Source organism: Hirundo rustica, chromosome 2 (genome assembly GCF_015227805.2).
Source record: "Hirundo rustica isolate bHirRus1 chromosome 2, bHirRus1.pri.v3, whole genome shotgun sequence".
NCBI lineage: Eukaryota > Metazoa > Chordata > Aves > Passeriformes > Hirundinidae > Hirundo > Hirundo rustica.
The window spans coordinates 88,827,093-88,846,769 of NC_053451.1; the positions used below are offsets into that span (position 1 = coordinate 88,827,093).

General features: G+C 43.0%; 1 protein-coding gene across 9 annotated transcripts in view; it reads left to right on the forward strand.

The window, feature by feature from the left end:
• The window catches only part of MAP4K4 (mitogen-activated protein kinase kinase kinase kinase 4), a 161,843-nt gene that overhangs the window by 134,720 nt on the left and 7,446 nt on the right, over positions 1–19,677 (forward strand). For 4 of the 9 annotated variants that reach the window (XM_058419360.1, XM_058419362.1, XM_058419366.1 and 1 more), the window contains 11 exons: positions 5–111; positions 1,037–1,188; positions 1,886–1,983; positions 2,799–2,974; positions 3,358–3,478; positions 4,652–4,843; positions 7,272–7,389; positions 7,662–7,832; positions 11,269–11,412; positions 16,533–16,667; positions 19,051–19,151. In XM_058419360.1, coding sequence (XP_058275343.1) covers positions 5–111; positions 1,037–1,188; positions 1,886–1,983; positions 2,799–2,974; positions 3,358–3,478; positions 4,652–4,843; positions 7,272–7,389; positions 7,662–7,832; positions 11,269–11,412; positions 16,533–16,667; positions 19,051–19,151 — 1,515 coding nt within the window. The remainder of the gene's footprint in view (positions 1–4; positions 112–1,036; positions 1,189–1,885; positions 1,984–2,798; positions 2,975–3,357; positions 3,479–4,651; positions 4,844–7,271; positions 7,390–7,661; positions 7,833–11,268; positions 11,413–16,532; positions 16,668–19,050; positions 19,152–19,677) is intronic. The other 5 variants (XM_058419364.1, XM_058419368.1, XM_058419367.1 and 2 more) reach the window with 3 other exon arrangements.

The window sequence follows — 19,677 nt, forward strand, 5'->3', positions numbered from 1 at the left end:
CAAGGTACCTGTGAGAACAACGTCCCGATCACCAGTCCTGTCCCGCCGTGATTCCCCACTGCAGGGCAGTGGGCAGCAAAATAACCAAGCAGGTCAAAGAAATTCCACGAGGTTTGTAAGCCTACGTGTCCTTGCTTTTCTTGAATTGGAAGGAAAAGGCTTATGGGAAGCCAGGCATTTCCAGACAGCTTTTGGCAATGCCTGTAGGATGTGAAAGGAAGATGATGTTGGATTCCTTTTCAGTAATGATTAATTTCTCTTGATGTAGCACATGTGTCAACAAATGCTGACAAAATTTCTTCCTTCCTTTTCTCATCTGAGTTGCCTGCCCTGTAATTTTTGCAATAATTTCAAATATCCTTCAAATTTTGGAAAAAATGTGGTCGTTTATGAATATCTTGCCTTTTGGTGCAGCAGGTCAGCTTGGGTATACTGTGGTGACCACTGGCAGCGGAAGGGCTTGTAACATCTGAAATGGAGAGACCTCAGGAATTTTCTGGCCTTTTAGCTAGAACCAGATTTTAAGAGGGGGGGAAAAAACTTCCATGGGCTGTCCAGAGCACCCAAGGTCAGGACTGGGGAGGAGAGAGCTGACTCCTGAGCTCAACAGAGAAACATGGGCAGGCCACTGTGGAATTAGCTCACTGGATAAGGGGTGATGGTGTTCTGGTATCCTTTTTGTGTTTAGTGCTGAGGACACTTCTGACCCAATTTTAAACCTGCTGCGTACAGGCTGAGAAAAGTGTCCACTTCAGGTTAGATACATAAGGATGGCAGGTAGATAATTCCAAGTAAAAGGAATAGCTTATACCCACCTAGTTTTTTTTTTAAACCATCATAAATAAGGTAATAGTTATTTCAAAGGGAGCCACTGCCTGGGTTGTGAAGCATTACTGATGCCCTGATCTCAGCGTTAAAGTGTTCTTTCAGTTGAGTTATTAGCAAAACGCTGAGAGTGAGTGATGTTTCAGTTTGGAGCTGGGAGTCAGGGACTGAAGTGTGTGTGACAAAGAATTTCTTCCCTCCCTTGATACAGCAATATAGAGCCTCGTCTGCTGTGGGAAAGGGTGGAGAAGCTTGTACCAAGGCCAGGCAGTGGCAGTTCTTCTGGCTCAAGCAACTCTGGCTCACAACCTGGCTCCCACCCTGGTTCTCAGAGTGGGTCTGGAGAGCGGTTCAGGATGAGATGTAAGTCCTTCTCCTACCCTTTGTAACATGTGTTTTTAATTTTATTAAGCTGTGAAGCACTCAGTAATTACAGATGATAACCCTCAGAGGGTTCACTGCCTTTGAGCAGGCAGTGTCAGAGATGGGTTGGCTTCCTGTACCCTCCTGGCTCTATGTCCTTGCTTGGGAAAAGCAGTAGCACAGAAATCGTTGACAAACTTTTTTTGTCGTTGTTCTTTAATTTACATCCAGGCACTGCTGAACTTTCCTAAGTACAAATAGCCCAGTCTCCATGCCCTCACAGCTCCTTTCCTTCCTCATGTGTTCAGGGGTGCATTTTGGTACTTGTTGCCTGTCACCTTGGTGGTTGTTGACGGGGTGCAGACTGCAATGGATAGGTCTCAGCTGGGCTACGTTGGATAATGATGGAGATTTTCCAGCTTGTGGCCACACTTGAGTCTTTGATTTAAAATTGTTATGACCGCTTACTTTGGCTTCAGACATAGGTCAGTTGTACCTATACGAATCACAGCTTATGGTGTTTTTTATATAGTCCTTCAGGGACAATGAAGCAGTCAAACTTAGGTCTTGTGGTCAGACACCCCTAATAGTCGTCTCCCATCTCTTCCCCACTTCAGAGTGAAGTAAGAAAACATATTTTAACTCCCTGCTTAATCTGCTTTGTTCTTTATTCATTCTGGGGTCTTGACACATGCAGCATCATCCAAATCAGAGGGTTCGCCATCACAGCGCCATGAAAGTGCTCCTAAAAAACCTGAAGAGAAAAAGGAAGTCTTCAGACCTATCAAGCCTGCTGTGAGTTGCATCCACCTCCCCTGTCCTCCTTCTCTTTCAGGTAGATTCACAAAAAGTACACTGAGAGCTTCATTCAGTGCCATCAGGGGTGAACATGAGCTGGATTGAGTTTGTAACCGTAGGTTTAGCAGCATGTTCTGAGCTGTGCAAATGCCTGTGCACATCAGTACTGCAAACATTAGATTTTGCACTGCTTCTGGGATTGATTTCTGCTCTCTGGTCTTCTTCCTTCCTAATCCATGCCTTTCTCTCTTTCCATCTTGTGCTTCCTTCCTGGGGCTGGACCAATGATCATGCATTTGACCTGAATGTGCCAATGCTCGGCTGAATGGTGCAGGGAGAAGTGGTAAGACCTTAAATTTTTCCTACTTTCTGTGAAAGATTTCTGGCATTTTCTACATCTGGCTGCTATTACAATTGATTACAGCTCTGTGTCCAGTTGTATCTTGGGGAACTCAATGGGTTTTCACAGTATTTCTATCTTTTCCTTGAAACTTTCTTCAGTAGCCATATCTCTTGTAATACTGCAGTTAGTCATAAATCAGGATAGTTGGGTTTCAGAGTATGCACATTTTTTTCTATGATATGGCAAGACCCCCTTAAGTTGACTCTTCTGGTGCTTGAATTTATGAGAAAATGAGTTTTGGTAGCTGTTAGGAATGAGTAAGTCAAAGGAAACAGTACTGCTGGGGCAACAGAAACACAGAAGTGAACAAGCTTGGGCACTAATCCTGTGGGTTTGTCTTGCAAACTCTTCTCTCTTACTCGCAACATCAGTTTAAATATTTTTTTTTCTTCCCTCTTCCATCTCCCAGGATTTAACTGCATTGGCAAAGGAGTTGCGAGCAGTAGAGGATGTGCGACCTCCACATAAAGTAACGGATTACTCATCCTCAAGTGAGGAGTCAGGGACAACAGATGAGGAAGATGATGATATGGAACAAGAAGGAGCAGATGAATCTACTTCTGGACCAGATGATGTCCGAGCAGTGTTAGTCCCTCTAACAGTGTTTTGCATCTGTTTTGCCTTATAGGGGATTGAAGGAAAAGCATGTTAGCATTTTGGCTTGTATGTTCTTTCAGCTTAGTACAATCTATGAGCAAGACATAGCGGTCTCATATGTTCATATATTCAAACACTGAGGGTAGTCTCAATGTCCTTTCCCTCTTCTCCCTTGATTTGTTGCAAAACAAGAAACTGTTTCACAATATCTTGACATTTTTTTGATAGAGAGGCTTTTCTAGGCAGCTTATGTAAATATTCCACTCTGGCCACAATACAAATTAATTCTGAGTATGCCGTGATTCAGGGCAGTGACAGCCAGGGCACTAGTGCTGTTATCTCACTCCAGTTATTTCTTGTCTGACAAATAGGTCAACGTTGAACTTGAGCAATGGTGAAACAGAGTCAGTAAAAACCATGATTGTCCATGATGATGTGGAGAGTGAACCTGCCTTGACTCCTTCTAAGGAGGGCACCTTAATTGTTCGACAGGTATTGCTTTTCCTTCCCTGTGCAGTGCTGCACCCTTTCTGTGCTCATTAACCCACTCGCTCATTCACCCATGCTGTTTCTACATTATATTTGTTGTTCGTATTATCAAGATGCAGATTTAGTGAATTTCAGATGAGCAAGATGTTTGCATGCAAAGAGGAGAGTAGCCCTTCACCCCTTGCTTCTGTTTTGCATGCTTTCCAGTGACGCTCATGGCAGCACCATGCAGAATATCTCAAAGTCTGTGGGAGAGAAGGGTAGAAAAGCTGCAGGTGTGTGCAGCAAGTACCTGGAGCAAAAACTTAGTTTAGTTTTAGCACAGAACCTAATATGTGTCTCAGGAGTGAGGCTGGGAGGGAGTTGGGGTGGGAAGCCCTCAAGGTTTTTTAAAATTGTTTTGAACCTGTAGTTTAGGGTATACAGACCACCCAGATAACATACACACACACATGTACATGCAAATTCACACTACAAGTTGGTGTGGGGGAGAAGCAAAATAGGTGGTGAGGCAGAGAGTGTGGACAGAGCTAGAGTGCTGTGTTGTTGCCTTTGATTCTGAAAATATTGCAATCCTGTACCTCTGAAAGATAATGGTTCCCTGTTTTTAAATGAGCTTATGTGTTAATGAGCGTGCTATCTTATAGGAGTTTCCTCAGTAATCGCATTTCTGAGTTTCACAACTGAATGCCAATTTCTTCATTGAGTCCTCTTGTTTGAAAATGAAGATTTCATGGTTATTGTTTTAAATAGTTAGTTGAGGGGATTCTCCAGAAAGTCCAGACTGCTGTCTGTATAGGGTCTAAGTTAGTCTTAAAAAAAAACAATAGGGAAAAAAAATCCTCACCCCCACCCCCAAAAATGTGCTTGTCCCTGTTGTGGTGTTGGACTTAGCAGCACAGTTGTTCTTCTGTTAATTGGTGGAACTGGCTGTGCAAGTCAACCACGTGAACCAAGCTTTTGCCTACTGGTGGGAATTTCATGAATTCTCGTAACTCTGCCCACTTTCCCTTTCCATACAGGCATAAAGCACAGATCATCAGCTTATTTTAAAAAATAAAATAAAATTTTAAAAAAAGTGAAAAGGTAGGAAGTGAGAGAGAGGAGAGAGGTTGTTAGGGATGTAGACCTTTAAGCAGCACTTGAGCAAGACAAGTGTGCCTGTTTTTTCTACAGAGTACAGTTGACAAAAAGCGTGCCAGCCATCATGAGAGCAATGGCTTTGCCGGTCGCATTCACCTCTTGCCAGATCTCTTACAGCAAAGCCATTCCTCCTCCACTTCCTCCACCTCCTCCTCCCCATCCTCCAGCCAGCCGACACCCACCATGTCCCCACAGACACCCCAGGACAAGCTAACTACTAATGAGGTATGTCTTACACCACAGCTGGCTGCTTTCGTAGGGTTATAGCAGCATTGCCTAGTAGCTAGTTTGCAAAGGAACTCCAGCCAATCTCCCCTGCTTTTTTTTCTGTCACCTTTGTTCCCACTTCCCAAATAACACATTTCAGTTCTGTGTAAGAAGCCCTTAACTTTAGAGCAGCCCCATGCCAAACTTGCCAGTTTACTATTTTTGCTTCCTTTAGTGAGTCATTAATTGCATGGCGTTTGTTTTAAACTAAACTTGACTACTGCATTTTCAAGCCAATACTCTTTTTTAATTCTGTTTTATTCCGGGAGCAGGCTAATTGCAAGCAATGTGCCTCTTCAGAATTAGCAGTTAATTTTGGCTTTGTCAGTAAAGGCTGGACTAGTGTCTCCACACATATGAGGAGCTGCTTGTGGAAACTCACCCTTTGGGAAAGGAAGTGGCCGTGGAGGGATTTTGCTCACTAAAGCTTGCCACGCGGGCTGGGTGAACAATTCAGGTGTTGCCTGGGAGGGTTGTAAAAGCCCGAGGTGTTGTTATTTTGGAATAATGAATGGGAGAAAATATTTGGATTTTTTTCCAAGTATGTGTCCTCTGAGAAGCAGCTGTGTAAAGATGACCATTCTCCACCAGTGCTGATTGTGTCCAGGTAGAGAAGGCTTTACCATGGGGGAAACTCCCTCTCACTGTCGTGGGCTGATGTCAGGATGGTGCCTTCCTTTGCCGAGTGCAGGTGGGAAAGCCTGGTCCTTCACGTGTGTGTAACCCCTGGCAGCAGAGGAGATGCACACGTGCAGATGAACAAAGGGCCATTCACCCCTCACCAGCCCCAGCAGTGAGTGAGGAGCCTTGTCTGGTGTCTCCACTCCTGGCTGGGTGGCCAGCCTGGCTTACAAGGAGAGCCTCTCAAGCAGGGGGTGGTGCAGGGCAAGTGAAACTCGGTGGAAAAGAGCTGCTGCTTCTCAGGGTAGAGTCCTGCCGTGCAGCCGTGCAAATGTTGTGATGAGGAGAGGTTGCAGTGAGCTGGGTAGGTTTATGGCAGTGCACGTGTTTACCACGTAATCAAAAATGCTTCTTAACCACATAGCAGGAGGGTGGGTGGGAGGGAGAGTTTCCTCCTGGAAATTCATTTAGCGTTGTACATAATTTTCAGCTGTGCTTTACTGGTCTTTGATCTTTCTAAAAGTGCACTCTTGGAGGTTACAGAGATCAGTTGATTGATCCGGAGATATGCTTGCTCATTACTTTGATCTAAGCAATACGTAAGCAGGGTTCAGTTAACTCAGCTTGGGAAGTGGGGGCTGTGGCAGTGCCTGGTGATGAAGGAGCCTCTTGGTATTGGGCTGTGCAGGGGAGGCATACACTCCAAAGACCCATGGCTGTTTTTTTCTGTAAAGGCTTAGGAAGATCACACATTGAAGATTAGTTGATGCTAAGGAAGTGTCTTGTAACTACATGTGCATAAAACTGAGCAAAAATCCAGTACTGCTTGGTATAACTCTACCACATGCATACCCTTTTTTATATATATATATATATTTATATATATATATACACACACACACACACGTGCACTTTTTTTTCCCACTTGTCCCATTCTGCTTCAGTATGATATGTTGTCACTATAATACTAAACTGGCAAGGGTTTTTAAGTTGTTCCATTTCCACTTTTAACAGTTCATTGTTTCACTTGTCTTCTTTCTTTCTTTATGTTTTTTCATGTTTAGACCTCATAACTCAACAAGCACCAGTGATTTTATCCACTACATATTCATAGCGTCATGTCACTGTTTGCTACACCTTCCACACTAATGAGCCCCTTTGTTCGGTACAGGTTTAATATGTTGCTTTTGTCAAATAAAGGTGGAAGAATCTGCTGCAGCTTTCTGGCAAGAGGCTCAGGTTAAACAAAATAGGGAAAATGAACAGTAGTGAACATTGAAATGTAGTCCATCATAGAAGTGAATACTTGATCCCAGATGGTTCTGATTTTGTTGCACAAGCCAAGAGATCAAACATCATGATTTAATAAACTACCTCAGTTCAGGAGATGCTTCATAAATTCAAAAATTTTAGGTAGTGGACAGCTTGCAGATAAAATAGTATACATACATTTAAGCAGATTTTCAAAAGGAGAGACATTCCCTTTCTTTGTGCCTGACTGTAGTGGTCCGTACTAAAAAGCTTCGCTAGCAGCTGAGGTTCAGGGATGACAATTCAGCTAATGACATTTTGCTGTAACATGTGCAGTGTGCATATGTATCTAGTTCAGGTGTGGTGCCTGCAGTGCATTGTGTATCTATAAAGGAGATATAAAAGCTTGGGGAGGCTCTGTAGCATAATTCCGTAGTGACTTTAAAATGTTGGTGTTTGTTATCCATGCTTTTTATTGTCATTAATATTAATAAAGTTGAAATTTACATTGCAGACTCAGTCCGCTAGTAACACACTCCAGAAACACAAATCTTCCTCCTCCTTTACACCTTTTATAGACCCCAGATTACTACAGATTTCTCCATCTAGTGGGACAACTGTGACTTCTGTGGGTAAGTAAAGTAGCTGAAGACGACAATTGAAAAAAGGGTTCAATGACTTCAGTGGCTCTTTAAAGTACTAAAGAATGTTACCATCATGCTTTTAATTTGTTTTGCAATGGATTGCATAATTTATTTTCTTTTTCCATTTACATTTCTTACAAAAATAAGGGCTTTCTCGGTATTCTCAGTTACCGATTTGGGTTGTGTGATGTAAAAAATATATGTCCAGAATCTAGCACTTGAAGGGTATTACATGCACTTTACTTTTTTTATTCTTTCAGTAGGATTTTCTAGTGAAGCAATGAGATCAGAGGCAATAAGGCAAGACCCCACGCGGAAGGGATCAGTTGTCAATGTGAATCCCACGAACACGCGGCCACAGAGTGACACACCAGAGATTCGCAAATACAAGAAGAGGTTCAATTCAGAGATACTGTGTGCAGCCTTATGGGGTAATGCAAATGGGTTCTTCCCTTGCCATTCCTGAAACGTAGGCATGCCAGTGGGAGCTTTCAGCCCTTGATAATGTATCTCCAAAACTGTAGCTGTATTTTCAGTGCTTGTTTGCATCTTTTTTGTAGCAAGACCTGATTATCATTGTGTTTTTTACAGTATGTTGCTTCTGCTTTGATGTAATTTCCCACTGGTACATTTTAGATGGCACAGTTTAGACTGAAAATCACAGAATCATTAAGGCTGTAAAAGACCTCTGGGATCTTCAAGTCCAGCCTTTGACTTAACACCACCAGATTGGCTTGACCATGGCACGATGTCTCACGTCTAGTCATTTCTTGAGCTCTTGCAGGGATGACAGCTCTTACCACCTCTGTGGGTAGCCTGTTCCAATGCTTAACCACACTTTTCAGCGAAAAAGTTCTTCCTGGTATCCAGCCTGGAATTGTGCTGGCATAGCTTGAGGCTGTGTCCTCTTTTCTTGTCACAGGCTGTCTGGGAGAGGCTTCATGCAGTTGATCAGGATGTCCTTTTCAGCTCTTTCTAAACTCTGCTGGTTCATCTCTGCAGCTTTGAGGAGCTTGTAGTAGTCCTTGCAGTGTACACCTGGTGCACCAAGGGTTTTCTTTTGAAAAATAACCATCTTCTTGAGGCTCTTGCTAATGTATTGTTGCAGGGCTTGATTAAGGTGTGTTGCATAAGATGACTTGTTGCCTCAGTCATCAGTTTATGTAGGAAGTAAAACGGAAAAGAAAAGGATAGAAAGAATATTTTCCATTCTGAGACTTATCGTTAAGAGTGATTACTGCAGAGAGAAGCTGGTTATGAGATGTCAGCTGACCAAGTGTGTCTGGTCTTCTTGTCACTAGGGAAACTTGTGTTGGTGCCAGACAGTCAGGATCCCACACTTTGTCAGGCTTAGAGCAGTGCCTGTTGCCTGCTACTGCGTAGAATCTCTGCTGCAACACCTAGTGAAAAGCTTTTCTCTGTTGTTTGTTTCCTGGCCAGGATCTATGAGAGCAAATGAATTTTTTCATGATCTAAATGTTAATAGTTGATGCTTGTGTACATTTCAGACATACTTATTTAGTATCCCTAAACTTGGCAGATGATAGATGCACATGCAGGTAATTTTAAAAACTTAGCAAGAAGAGAATTGGCCATTCCCCTAAGGCACATGATTATTGTGAAGGTAACACTTCACAAGAGGAAGAGTCCCCTCTCTTTTTTAGATTTTTATACCTGTTTCCAAGGCTTTAGTTCTCTTTTGGGGTTATTTCCAGCATTTCCTGTTTCTCAGAGCAGCACTTTGTCCCAGTCTTCTTGCCTGCAAAGCTGTGTCACTGAAATAACTCTCTTAATGCCTTGTCTTCCTGCCTGCTATTTTCATTATTTCCAGAATTTACTAGTAAGAATTTTTACCCCAACACAATTTCTGTTTGAAGTCCTGTGTAAAATTATCTGATAAAGTTAAGACTTGTGTAAATTTAAACTTTTCAGGCTGAGAGGCCAAAGGCAGAGAGAAATCATATGGTGTCAGTAAAGACGACTCATAATTTCTCTGATCTGCCTTGTTTTGCCAGTAGCAATTCGTGTTAATGGTTTTATATTTCTTTGATCTATATATCTGACTGTTAGGGTGGTTTAAAAAAAATAGGTGTAAAATCCCAGAAGTGTTTTACAGCTGTAACACTTCATTGAACATTTAGGGACAAACTGTTGGTGATACAAGTTGGTACACATGGTTACTTCTTGATAAAGTTTAACTTCCTTTACCCTTAAGAAAATTAAACCATTTCATGGTGATGCTTTCTATTCAAAAAGAGGGGGACTTGCTTTGCTTTGCCTTTACCAGTGGCAGTGCCTGTGGTATCTGGCTAGTTGGTAATTGCATTAGGTCTCTGATGCTGTTTCTTCTTTCTTTCACCACTCTGAGTGGTGAAAGTCAGTGTTAATGACATGGATGCAGTAACACAGATTTTTACACCCAGCCTCCACAGACACCCTGTACTTTTTCAGGAAGCTTTTCCATTTGTTTGAAAAAACCAGAACTGCTTTAATTGTAGGGTGGCAGTAGAAGAGCTCTGCTGTCAGAGTGAGGAGCGTGTCTGCACTGTAAAATACAAGCACTGCTTGCCACCAGCATAGTACCTCGTTAGTTTTATCTCAGAGTGTATGTGGCTAAGGGAAGGGGCTGGGGACAGGTGTCCCTGAGAACTCAAAGCAGGAACGACTGCACCAGAAAGGCAGCGGCAGGAGAGGTGAGTGTGGAGGAAGGAGCAGTGGAGTCCTGATGTACAAAGGGGGGAAGGGACCCTGAGGGAGCAGTTTGTATGTGGCTTGCTTTGAATTGTAGCCCACACTGGAGAAAATGCAGGTATGCATGTTGAAGCGTACAGCTTTAGTCCATGGGTACTGGAGCTGCAGGAAGGAGACCAGCTGCTGGGCGCTTCCTTGGCTGGTTTGGTGCTGCTGCAGCCTGCTAAGCCTTGACTCGTGTGTGGCTTGCTCTCCCTGCTTCCTTCTGCCTCTTCCCATCTGAGGATGTCTCCCAGTAAGAGGGACAGTCTGTGTGAAATGGCCGCTGCCCATGGGGGCAGTGGGATGGGATCCAGTGGGTGCAAAGCACGTGGCAGATGCAGAGGTGAGAGGTGGGCAGCGCAGGCATGAAAGAAGTGGCAGCAGCTGAAGGACAGCCTGGAGGGTGGCAGGCCTCCCAGGAGAAGTAGAAGAACAGCAAATCTAAGCAAAATTGCCTTGGGACTGCTGGGACTTCTGAAGTTTTCTTACTGAAAAGGGTAGAAAGAGGATAATGGAGAGATGCGAGATGATTTCTGAACTCACTTATGGGCTACATCTATTTTTCTCATCCACCCAGAGGCTTTTAAGAGTGCTCCAGCACCAGCAGCTCAGTCCCCTTCCCATCATTACTTCCTCCTGGCTGCAGCTCTGCTTCCCCCTAACACCCTCTCCCCTTTCAGAGACACCCCCCTGGGTCAGGCTTAATGTGCCCTCCTTTTTGCAAGCCACTCCCATGCCATGTCCTTGTCAAGAGGACAACTAGCATCCTGCTACCACCCCCCTAACAAGAGCTAATGCATCTTTGGAATACATAGGCTCGCATACCACTTTGTGTCTCACCCTCCTCCAGCATTAGCATGCCTTTTTGTTTGGGAACTGGTGCTCTAGAAAGCTCTCAGTGGTTTGCCAGTCTGTTACTCTCTTGAACACTGTTTGGTGTCAGTAGTCACTGTAGGCAGGTAATGCAGAGAGCCTCTACATCATGAGATCTTTTAGGCTACAGGCAATTAAGTTAACCAACCAGCAGTGGTTATACCTGCTTGAAACAAAACAGTTGCTGTATCAGTCATCAGTTCCTCAGAATATGTGGGAAATGTGCTTACTAACTTGGATCTCTGGTTTTGTTTTTTCTAGGAGTGAACTTGTTGGTGGGCACTGAGAGTGGTCTGATGCTGCTAGACAGAAGTGGGCAGGGGAAGGTTTATCCACTCATCAATCGAAGACGATTCCAGCAAATGGATGTACTTGAAGGGCTGAATGTCTTGGTGACGATTTCTGGTAAAGTTAACTGTTGAACATTATATTTTTCCTCCATGTGGCATGGTATGGCAGAAAGAATTTCTTGGCAGCCTGTATATTGAGGGGGAAGTCCTGACTGAAGTCAGTGGGTTTTCCATCATTTCACCTCTGAGTCTACAGTTTATTTCTGCAAATGAGTCGTTTTCCACACAACACCCATGCCTGCTTGTTCCCTGTCCTTCCTTCTGGGGGGTGACCTTTAAAAATGCTGCATGAGTTTGTGGGAAATGTCTGGCTTTGTTTCCTTGTTCAGTATTTGAGAGCTGGAAGTTAATGTTTTGTGAAGTTTGGGAAAATGTCGTACTTCCCTCTGTCATGTTTGCTTTCAACCTGGCCTCGTTCTAACCAAAACACAATGTGCTACTAGGGTTTAAAGACTTTTTCTTGTGTGTTAAAATCTGTAGAGTGGAGAAGGCTCTTGCAAAATAGGGAAATAAGAGTGATGTGCAGTAAAAGCGTGAGAGAGAGAAGTACAGTGTGTACATGGTGTGGAAATAACCAGAGTGAGAAGGCAGATTCGTGTCTGGTCTCTCACTGTGTGCAACTTTGGGATGGCAGAGGAATGGGAGATGAAGGGTGGTGGTGATGCTTGTGTTTGTTTTGTGTGTGCTGATGAAAAATGTGTTTTATGAAGCTTGAGGTTCCAGACTCTTTGGCTCCAGAAAGCTATGGTGTAAGTTTAACCTGCTATTAGACAATTTGATGTGGTGCATTGTTAGTCTTTCTCCATAGGTGTTGTTCAGCCATTTACCTTTTGTTTTGGTTGGTTTGAGGAATCAGCCTTTGCTATGCCCTGTGTGTGTGACAGGGAGAATATGCTACATGAGGTTTCTCACAGGATTCACGGTTGTTCTTCAGACCCACCTAAATTTTTTTGAGGCTCTGGATCCCCTCTAAGTCTGCTGGAGGAGATCTCTGGCTCTCCCAACATTTGTTCAAAAGGACACACATTAGACAATTTAGTGGAATTTAATGCATTAATGATGTTGTGTTACCACAGATCCAAAGAACCATGCCCATGATGCTGTCATCAACACAGGATTTTTTTTCTGTCTGGAACAACTGAATTTTATTGGCTTGTCGCTTGCTACATTCTCAGATACAGCTATGCTGTGAAATCTATAAAAAGAAAAAGATGAATCAAGCAGCGTTTAAAAATACACAACCTGCTATGTGTCCTTTTGATGTCTAATGCTGTATGTTAAAATATAAGCTGTTTGAAAAGAGCCATTTGATATAGTTTATTCTATAGCAGACCTTGTAAACAAAAATATTGTATAATCCAGCTTGTGTAAAATCTGTTGGTTTGAAACATACCCTACGCAAATCACAAGTGTCTGTGATTCAGTCTTGTATATAATTGTTTTAAGTTTATTTATTTTTGCATCAGTCACAATTGGAGTACCCTGACACATGCGTTTTCTTTGTTTCCTTTTGTTTCCTTTCAAAACTATTGCTTCCTCTCTGGAGACACGCTACATTAACCCTTAAGAAATCAGCTGATCTTTGGTTGTTTCATGCCTTGGAGTCTGTGCTGTCTCGTGTGTTTTATGGGAGGTTACTGGAGTATGAGGCAAGAAGAGGCATCCTTGCCCGGTGAAAGGCAGGGCTGGGGGAGCCAGTATTCAGTGAAACCATAATGCTGTTATACCCAAGCTTCCCCTTATATCCTGCTTTTGTCTTCTGTACTGTGCATCTCAGTTTTTTACCCTCATGCTGGACTTCCCTGAGTATCTTTTTATTTGTGATGAGTTGCTTCACCTCTCCAGCCAAAATTGGAATGCTGGAGTGAGAGCATGTTTCTGCAAATGGTGTGTTTTGGCAGATTAGTAATGAAACTGTCTCTGAGCCTTGTCCCAGCACTGCTACAGCTTGGCTGGAATCATTGTTCAGCTCACTGTGTGGCCCTCAGCCGTATGCTCCCCTGAGTTTTTTGGGAAGTGATGTGCTGATGGTGATAGGGTTTGAAAGATGTCACTGCGTTGTGCGAAGAAGTTGCAGTGTGTTAGGATTTTGATAGGATTGTCACCTAAACTTGCTTTTAATAGACACGCTCTCGAGTCTGAAAACATGAAATCAGTTCTTGGCCCAATTTATGTTTGGAATACAGAGCTTTCTGTACAAGACAGCAAAGCTTTTGATACTGAGATCCTGAGCCTGCTAGAAACAGTACAAGAAAGCCTCGCAGGTAAAGCGAGAGTCGTTGATTGGTTCTTTAGTTCATGCTGTTGAGAGGCAAAAAACCATAGTTTTGTCTGCTCAGGTGATACAGTGCAGAGTCATAAAAATGCTGGAGGAGAGAGCGGCAACGTGCGTACAGAACATGCTCCAGTTGTGGCTCCCGGAGGGTTTTGCCAGCCCAGCTGGCTGATGGCACCAAGAAGAGATGACACGGTGGAAGAACTGGTTCTAATCTGCCTGCTTAATAATTAAAAACCACAGTGACAAAACAAAAAACTCAATATAGGAAAAAGGACTTTGCATTTGAAACTATGTCTGTGGGAGAAGCCAAGCTGGGAGTTCTCGTAGAATTCGCTGTCTGATTAGTTAATTTGATGGCTGGAGCAGAGTTTTCTTTCTAATTTCATGATCATAATGATTAGATCCCTGCAAAAAATAAAAAAGAGCAGAATTTTGAGAGCTGTTTAAACTGACTGGTAGAGCTTTAAAAGGAGATGGATCTAATCTCCCCCACTCCAAATGTGGACATTAAGAGCAGCATAACTTGGTGAAATGCATAACCATGTTGATATAACTAACCGGTCCTGCTCTTTTCATGTCAGGCTGCAGAAAGGCAGAGGAATTTCCTGTCTTGTGACTTTTCCTTGTGGTCTAGACACCAAAACACAATGGGAACACACTTGAGATACTTCTCAGTTGTTTTGAAAAATATTTCTGCTTGGAGAGAAATGCCTTGGTGCATATCATGTGAACCAAAAGGAAAAAAAAGTAGCCGCATGCTGGGAAATTCCCATGTGTACTGTTTGTTCTGAGTCTTCAAGTTTGACTAAGCTACTGGGGAAGCTACAACCGTGGAAATATCTGAGGCAGAATTTGTCTCATTGTGGGCAGGGACTCAGCATGGTTTTGAAAGCATTTGGTACAATGTAGAGACCCTGAATCCTCTGATTTCTTTCTTGCCCAGAACTGCAGTGACTTCTGATCTGAACTATGTTTCCTATTTTTCAGTGGTTTTAAAAAAGCCCTTTTAGCTATCATTTGCAGTGTTTTCATGGAAAGACCTTTTCGTGGCTACACATGGGACTTCTGGAAATACTATTTCCTGCTCTAATCGCCCAAATTTTGAGAAAGCTACAGGAGTGGTAGGGTTTTACCTGTTTATGAAACATGCTTAATAAATTTTAAGTCAGACAGTAAATCAGGGTACTCATTTACTGCCAAATCTATAGTCCCATGTAATGGAGATAAACAAAAGATAGTGCAATGTTAATTCACATTTTGTTGCATGGCATCAGAACAGAAGGGCTTTTAAAATTGAATAGCAGATCCGGTATTTGCAATTACCTCCAATTCCACTTTAAATTTAAGCTTAGTGAACAGATTTTTTTAGTTTGAAACTGCCTCCTCTTTTCCTCCTGTCCTTTCCCCTCCAAGTAATAAAAAGATCTTTTAGACTGTGTGTCTTTTTAATGCAGTGGCTTGCAGTGCTGGAGTCTGTGGAGAAGCCTGTTTGCAAGCTGTGCTTCCCCCCATTGCTGCCCCAGCCCCTGCAGATGCTTTTCCTGACAAACCTAGCCCTGTTAGGAGATCCCTTGCTATCAGGGCAGGGGGTCTGTGCCAGCTGCAGCACCCCAGCTGGAGCTGGCTGTGCACAGTGGCATGGTCTCAGTGCTCAGGCCTCATGTCCTGCTGCAGCCAGTATCCCCCGAGCAGCCACCTGTGAACTAATCTGTCAGGAAGTATCTGTGAAAACGTAAATGACAAGCCAAAGTAGTTTAGCTGAATTCTACAGCTGGATCTGGCTGGCAGGCTGCCAGGTGTGCCATCTTGATGGGTGGTGGCTTTTGATGGTGTCACTTGGCCAGCCCAGCGGTGACTGCTGTGCAGGTCACCTGTCCCTCTCTCACCTCCAGTGGCTGAGAAACACTGGACAGGCGCATGGCTCCTCGCAGTGGCTGGTGCAGCATGAGCGTGGAGCTACTCAGCTGACAGGTGGGGTCCCTGAGAGCATCTCCTGTTTCCTATCCTTTCCCAGAGACCTCATGGAGCCTTGTTAAATGGCTACTAGTCAAAGCAGGGATGATCTCCCTTCCTCAGCTGCAGCTTAATCTGTGGAACTGTAATGGTTCCAAGCAGCAAAGCAGCTGGAGAAAGGAGGGTGTGAGCTTTGGGGCCTTTAGAAGATGGCATTTAGGGCCATCTTCTCACTAGCTCAGCAAATGCTTTGTAGGCCATCAGTTATTAAAGAGTCACTGGTAAAGTTTATCATGAACCGTGCTTTGCGTTCTAAGAGGCCTTCTGGTATCGAGAGTTAAAAGTCTGAGCTGCATTTTGATGAGGTGGCAGATGTGTTGTCAGTTGAAGATAGGGCAGCCTAGGCAGGTAGCTTCTTTACACCCTTGCAGCTCAAGGGAAGGGCTGCTGACAAAGCAGTCATCAGCTTTTAGCAAGCAGATGAAGTTTCAGGTCTCATATTCCATCCTGCTGCTCTCCTACAGTTTTCTTTTAAAAAGAGCCATTCTGACTCAGTTTTATATATATATATATATTTAATCTCAGTGCATGATTCTCTGGTGCTTTTGTTGTAAGAGTTCCCTGTTCTAGTGGAAGTTGTCTAGGTCCTAAGAACCAGATAGCTGAAGAGTTGTTCCCTTGAGTTTGTCATTGATGTTTGTGTGGTATTACCATGTGTATCTGTCATGGATTATCCGGAAAGCGCACGTCTGGGTGGAGTCCGGAGTGAAGCTGTTGTGGATGAAAAACTGAGGGAGGCTTCTGTGGTTGCAGCATTTTCTCCTTCGTTGGTTTGGTTTGTTTTGCAGAGCTTTCTGTTTTGCCTGGGTAGGGCTTTCTGCAAGTATCTTTCTGTGGAGATAAACCTTTTGGTTTTGTTTTTGTTTTTTTCATTTTGTGGTCAGGTAAGAAGAACAAGTTGCGAGTTTACTATTTGTCATGGTTAAGAAATAAAATCCTTCACAATGATCCTGAAGTAGAAAAGAAACAGGGCTGGACAACGGTGGGCGACTTGGAAGGCTGTGTGCACTATAAAGTTGGTGAGTAGCAAATGCAGTAATCAAATAGTTGGGGTAAAGGATGGCTGAGAAAGGGAACTGAAGTGCGTGTAGCTATTGGGCTTACGGTTTGGTTGGTTTTGTTTCTAGCTCTCTTATCTGTTTGTCAGGGTGAACTTGGTGTCAAAACACCGAAACAGATGGCAAGTTACAGGGTTAAATTGAAGATGAGAGGGGTTTTGTGGTGGGATGAAGGGCTGGGAACTGGAGAGTGTGCAAATCCCCTCTATCTCCTTCCTGTAATGGGTGCGGCTTCCAGAAGGATGCTGCTATGGGTAGTGAGGGCTGGTAACATTTCACCGCCTCTGTTAGACTCTTTAGGTAATAGAGGGATTCTTTTCCTCAGTAACTGTTCTCTTTACTAACAAGTTTCCTGTATCTTTTCCATTATGATTTTATGCACTGGAAGAGATTGGAAAAAGTCTCTCTTTAATGTAGATTTTTAGAGACTGGGAGGGAAAAAAAAAAAAAAAGAGGGGGAGGAGAAAGGATGCCCAGGTAGCAGATGAGCTTTGGGGAAAAATGTGGGAACAGAAGCATGTCTGTTACTTCAGGGTGATTCATTGATTCCTCTTAGCCCATGAAATCCCCATAGCCATCTCAGTTCTACTGCAGTACAGTTACAGAATCAAGTGTGTTTTCACCAGGCCGGGTCCCCTTTAAGTGGTTTTAAGTGATTTAATTGGATTTGGCTATAGAAATTTCCACCAAAGCTGGTGAAAGACATGTATCATTCACAGCCACTTGGAGTATATTCAGTGAGCCTGCTGCCCTGCAGGTGGGAATATGAACCAAGAGCTCTTTCTGCTGCTTGGGTTTCATGGTGCATCCTAATGGATGTTGCCTCTGATTTGATTTTCTCCCAGGAGCCAGCTCAGTTCCTTTCCAGCTGTGTCAGTCAGTGTGGAGCAGCAGCAATCAAACTGTTCTCAGTCTCCTCCTGTCATGCGTGTGCTCTTGGAAAAACCTGCTAATGGGGCGTAATCAATAACAATGGCAGTAAGTGACTGCTGAACCAGGAGCTCGACCCCGAAAACAATTAATAATGCACTTCTCTGGTATCATACCCCAGGGTGTCAGCAGCATAATGAAGTGGCCTGGTAACAATGCATCAACAGCTATTGAAAGGAGGCTTTCCAGCAGGGAATCGTCTGAAACAAAGAGCATTCTCTTCCAGATGAAGAGGGGTTTGTTAGCCTGGGCTGCAGCCTGGCACTGAACTTCCCTCTGAACCACAGAAATACAGTGGATTTTTTCAGGTAGTGAGAGGCCTCTTTGACAGCTGCGCTTCAGTTCCCAAGAAGGAGAGCTCTGCCAGTAGCTGGGCTTGCAGTCTGGACGCTGTCACCGAGGCAGCTGGCACTGATCACTTCCTTGTCTCTTTGATGCAACAGGGGTCTCCGATGTCAGAGTGAAGTGGTATTTATGGATCTCAGTTGCTTCAGGCAACTTTTGGCTCCTCTAAATGAGAAATTGCTCTTTGAAACTTAAGATTTGGGTGAATTCCCAGATAGCACCCAGAGCAGATAATAAGAATTATCAAATGTCCCCTTTCACAGATGAGGTGGTTTTGTTCAACACCCCCCCCCCTTCTCCGTGAAAAAATTGCAGGAAGTCTTGTAAGCTAGACAAGACTGAACAAAAGCTCTGTTTTTAGTCAGTACAGCTGTGGAGGTTGAGAGACTTTTTTTTTTTGTCTGTTGAAGAAGTGTCAAGTCCCTTAACACTTACAGTTCAGTCTTCCTTTCCTTCGCAGTTAAAGGAGCAAGTAGTAGCGTGGATCAATATTATAATGACACTTTATTTCTGATAAATTATGTGAATTTGTTTTCTTTTTCTCAAATGAGTTATCTCAAACTTTAGGGACAAAGGAAAGTGCTCCACTATCAAGCTTGCCTTTTGCTCTTGAAATTGGGTTACGTTGTAATTTTCTTTTCTTCTTCCTTTCCTCTGGGTAATTTTTCCATCAGCTCAAACCAGCACTGCCAGTGCTGTGAGTGGAACTGCCAGTAATGGACTCGTCCACAGTCACAGCCTTCTTTTATTGGAATTTCCCTGAAAACTGCTTTTCTTGTCTTGATGACTAAGCATTGTCCAGTGTGGGAAAAAAAAAAAAAGTGGAAATAAGTGTGTACTGATTAGTTAATTCTAAAGATGATGACGTGGTCAGTTGCTAATAAGAGTAATGACTTTTGTAGCATAAGTGTATCAAAGAGCTTAACTAGTAGCAATCCTAAAGTGTAATGCAACTAAATTCTCAAAATTGCAGTATTTCTTCATACTTATATAATTTGTATTTTTTCTTGATACAACTGGAATGATTTTGGAATTACGCTGAATGCTTTTTTGTTTTCTCTAATTTCAGTAAAATATGAAAGAATCAAGTTCTTGGTAATTGCATTGAAGAGTTCTGTGGAAGTCTATGCATGGGCACCAAAGCCATACCATAAATTTATGGCCTTTAAGGTAACAGTATATTTTAGCCATAGGTAGGATTTTCTCATAACTACTTGGAGTTATCCCTTTTACGAAAATGTTCTGACATTGTATAATGGCCATATTCCAAGTTCTTTGATAAATACCCACAAACTGTGTTATATTTTAATTAAAGAGTTGTGGTTTGTTTTTTTTTTTTTTAATTCTAAGAGTCAATACATTTGAAGGTGTAAATTGTAACTGAACATAAACTAATAATGACACAAAATCACAAGTCTTTATTTGCTCTCTCTGTTAATAAAACATGGGACAGAGAGAAGTGGACTGAGTCTAAACTTCCTTGTCTGAAGTCGTGAAGTGATACTCAGAAATGTTACAGAACTGTTTTTGAATACTGCTAGAAGGAAATTAGCTGGCTTGGTATAATTGCCAGGTATAATTGTTTACAGAGAGTTACTGTGGGTTGTGCAGATCGAAGTGCTACAGGAGTGCCAAATTGCCCTGAACTTTAATGAAAACAATTTTTACTAAAAAAGCAAACGGACCGAGTAAACCC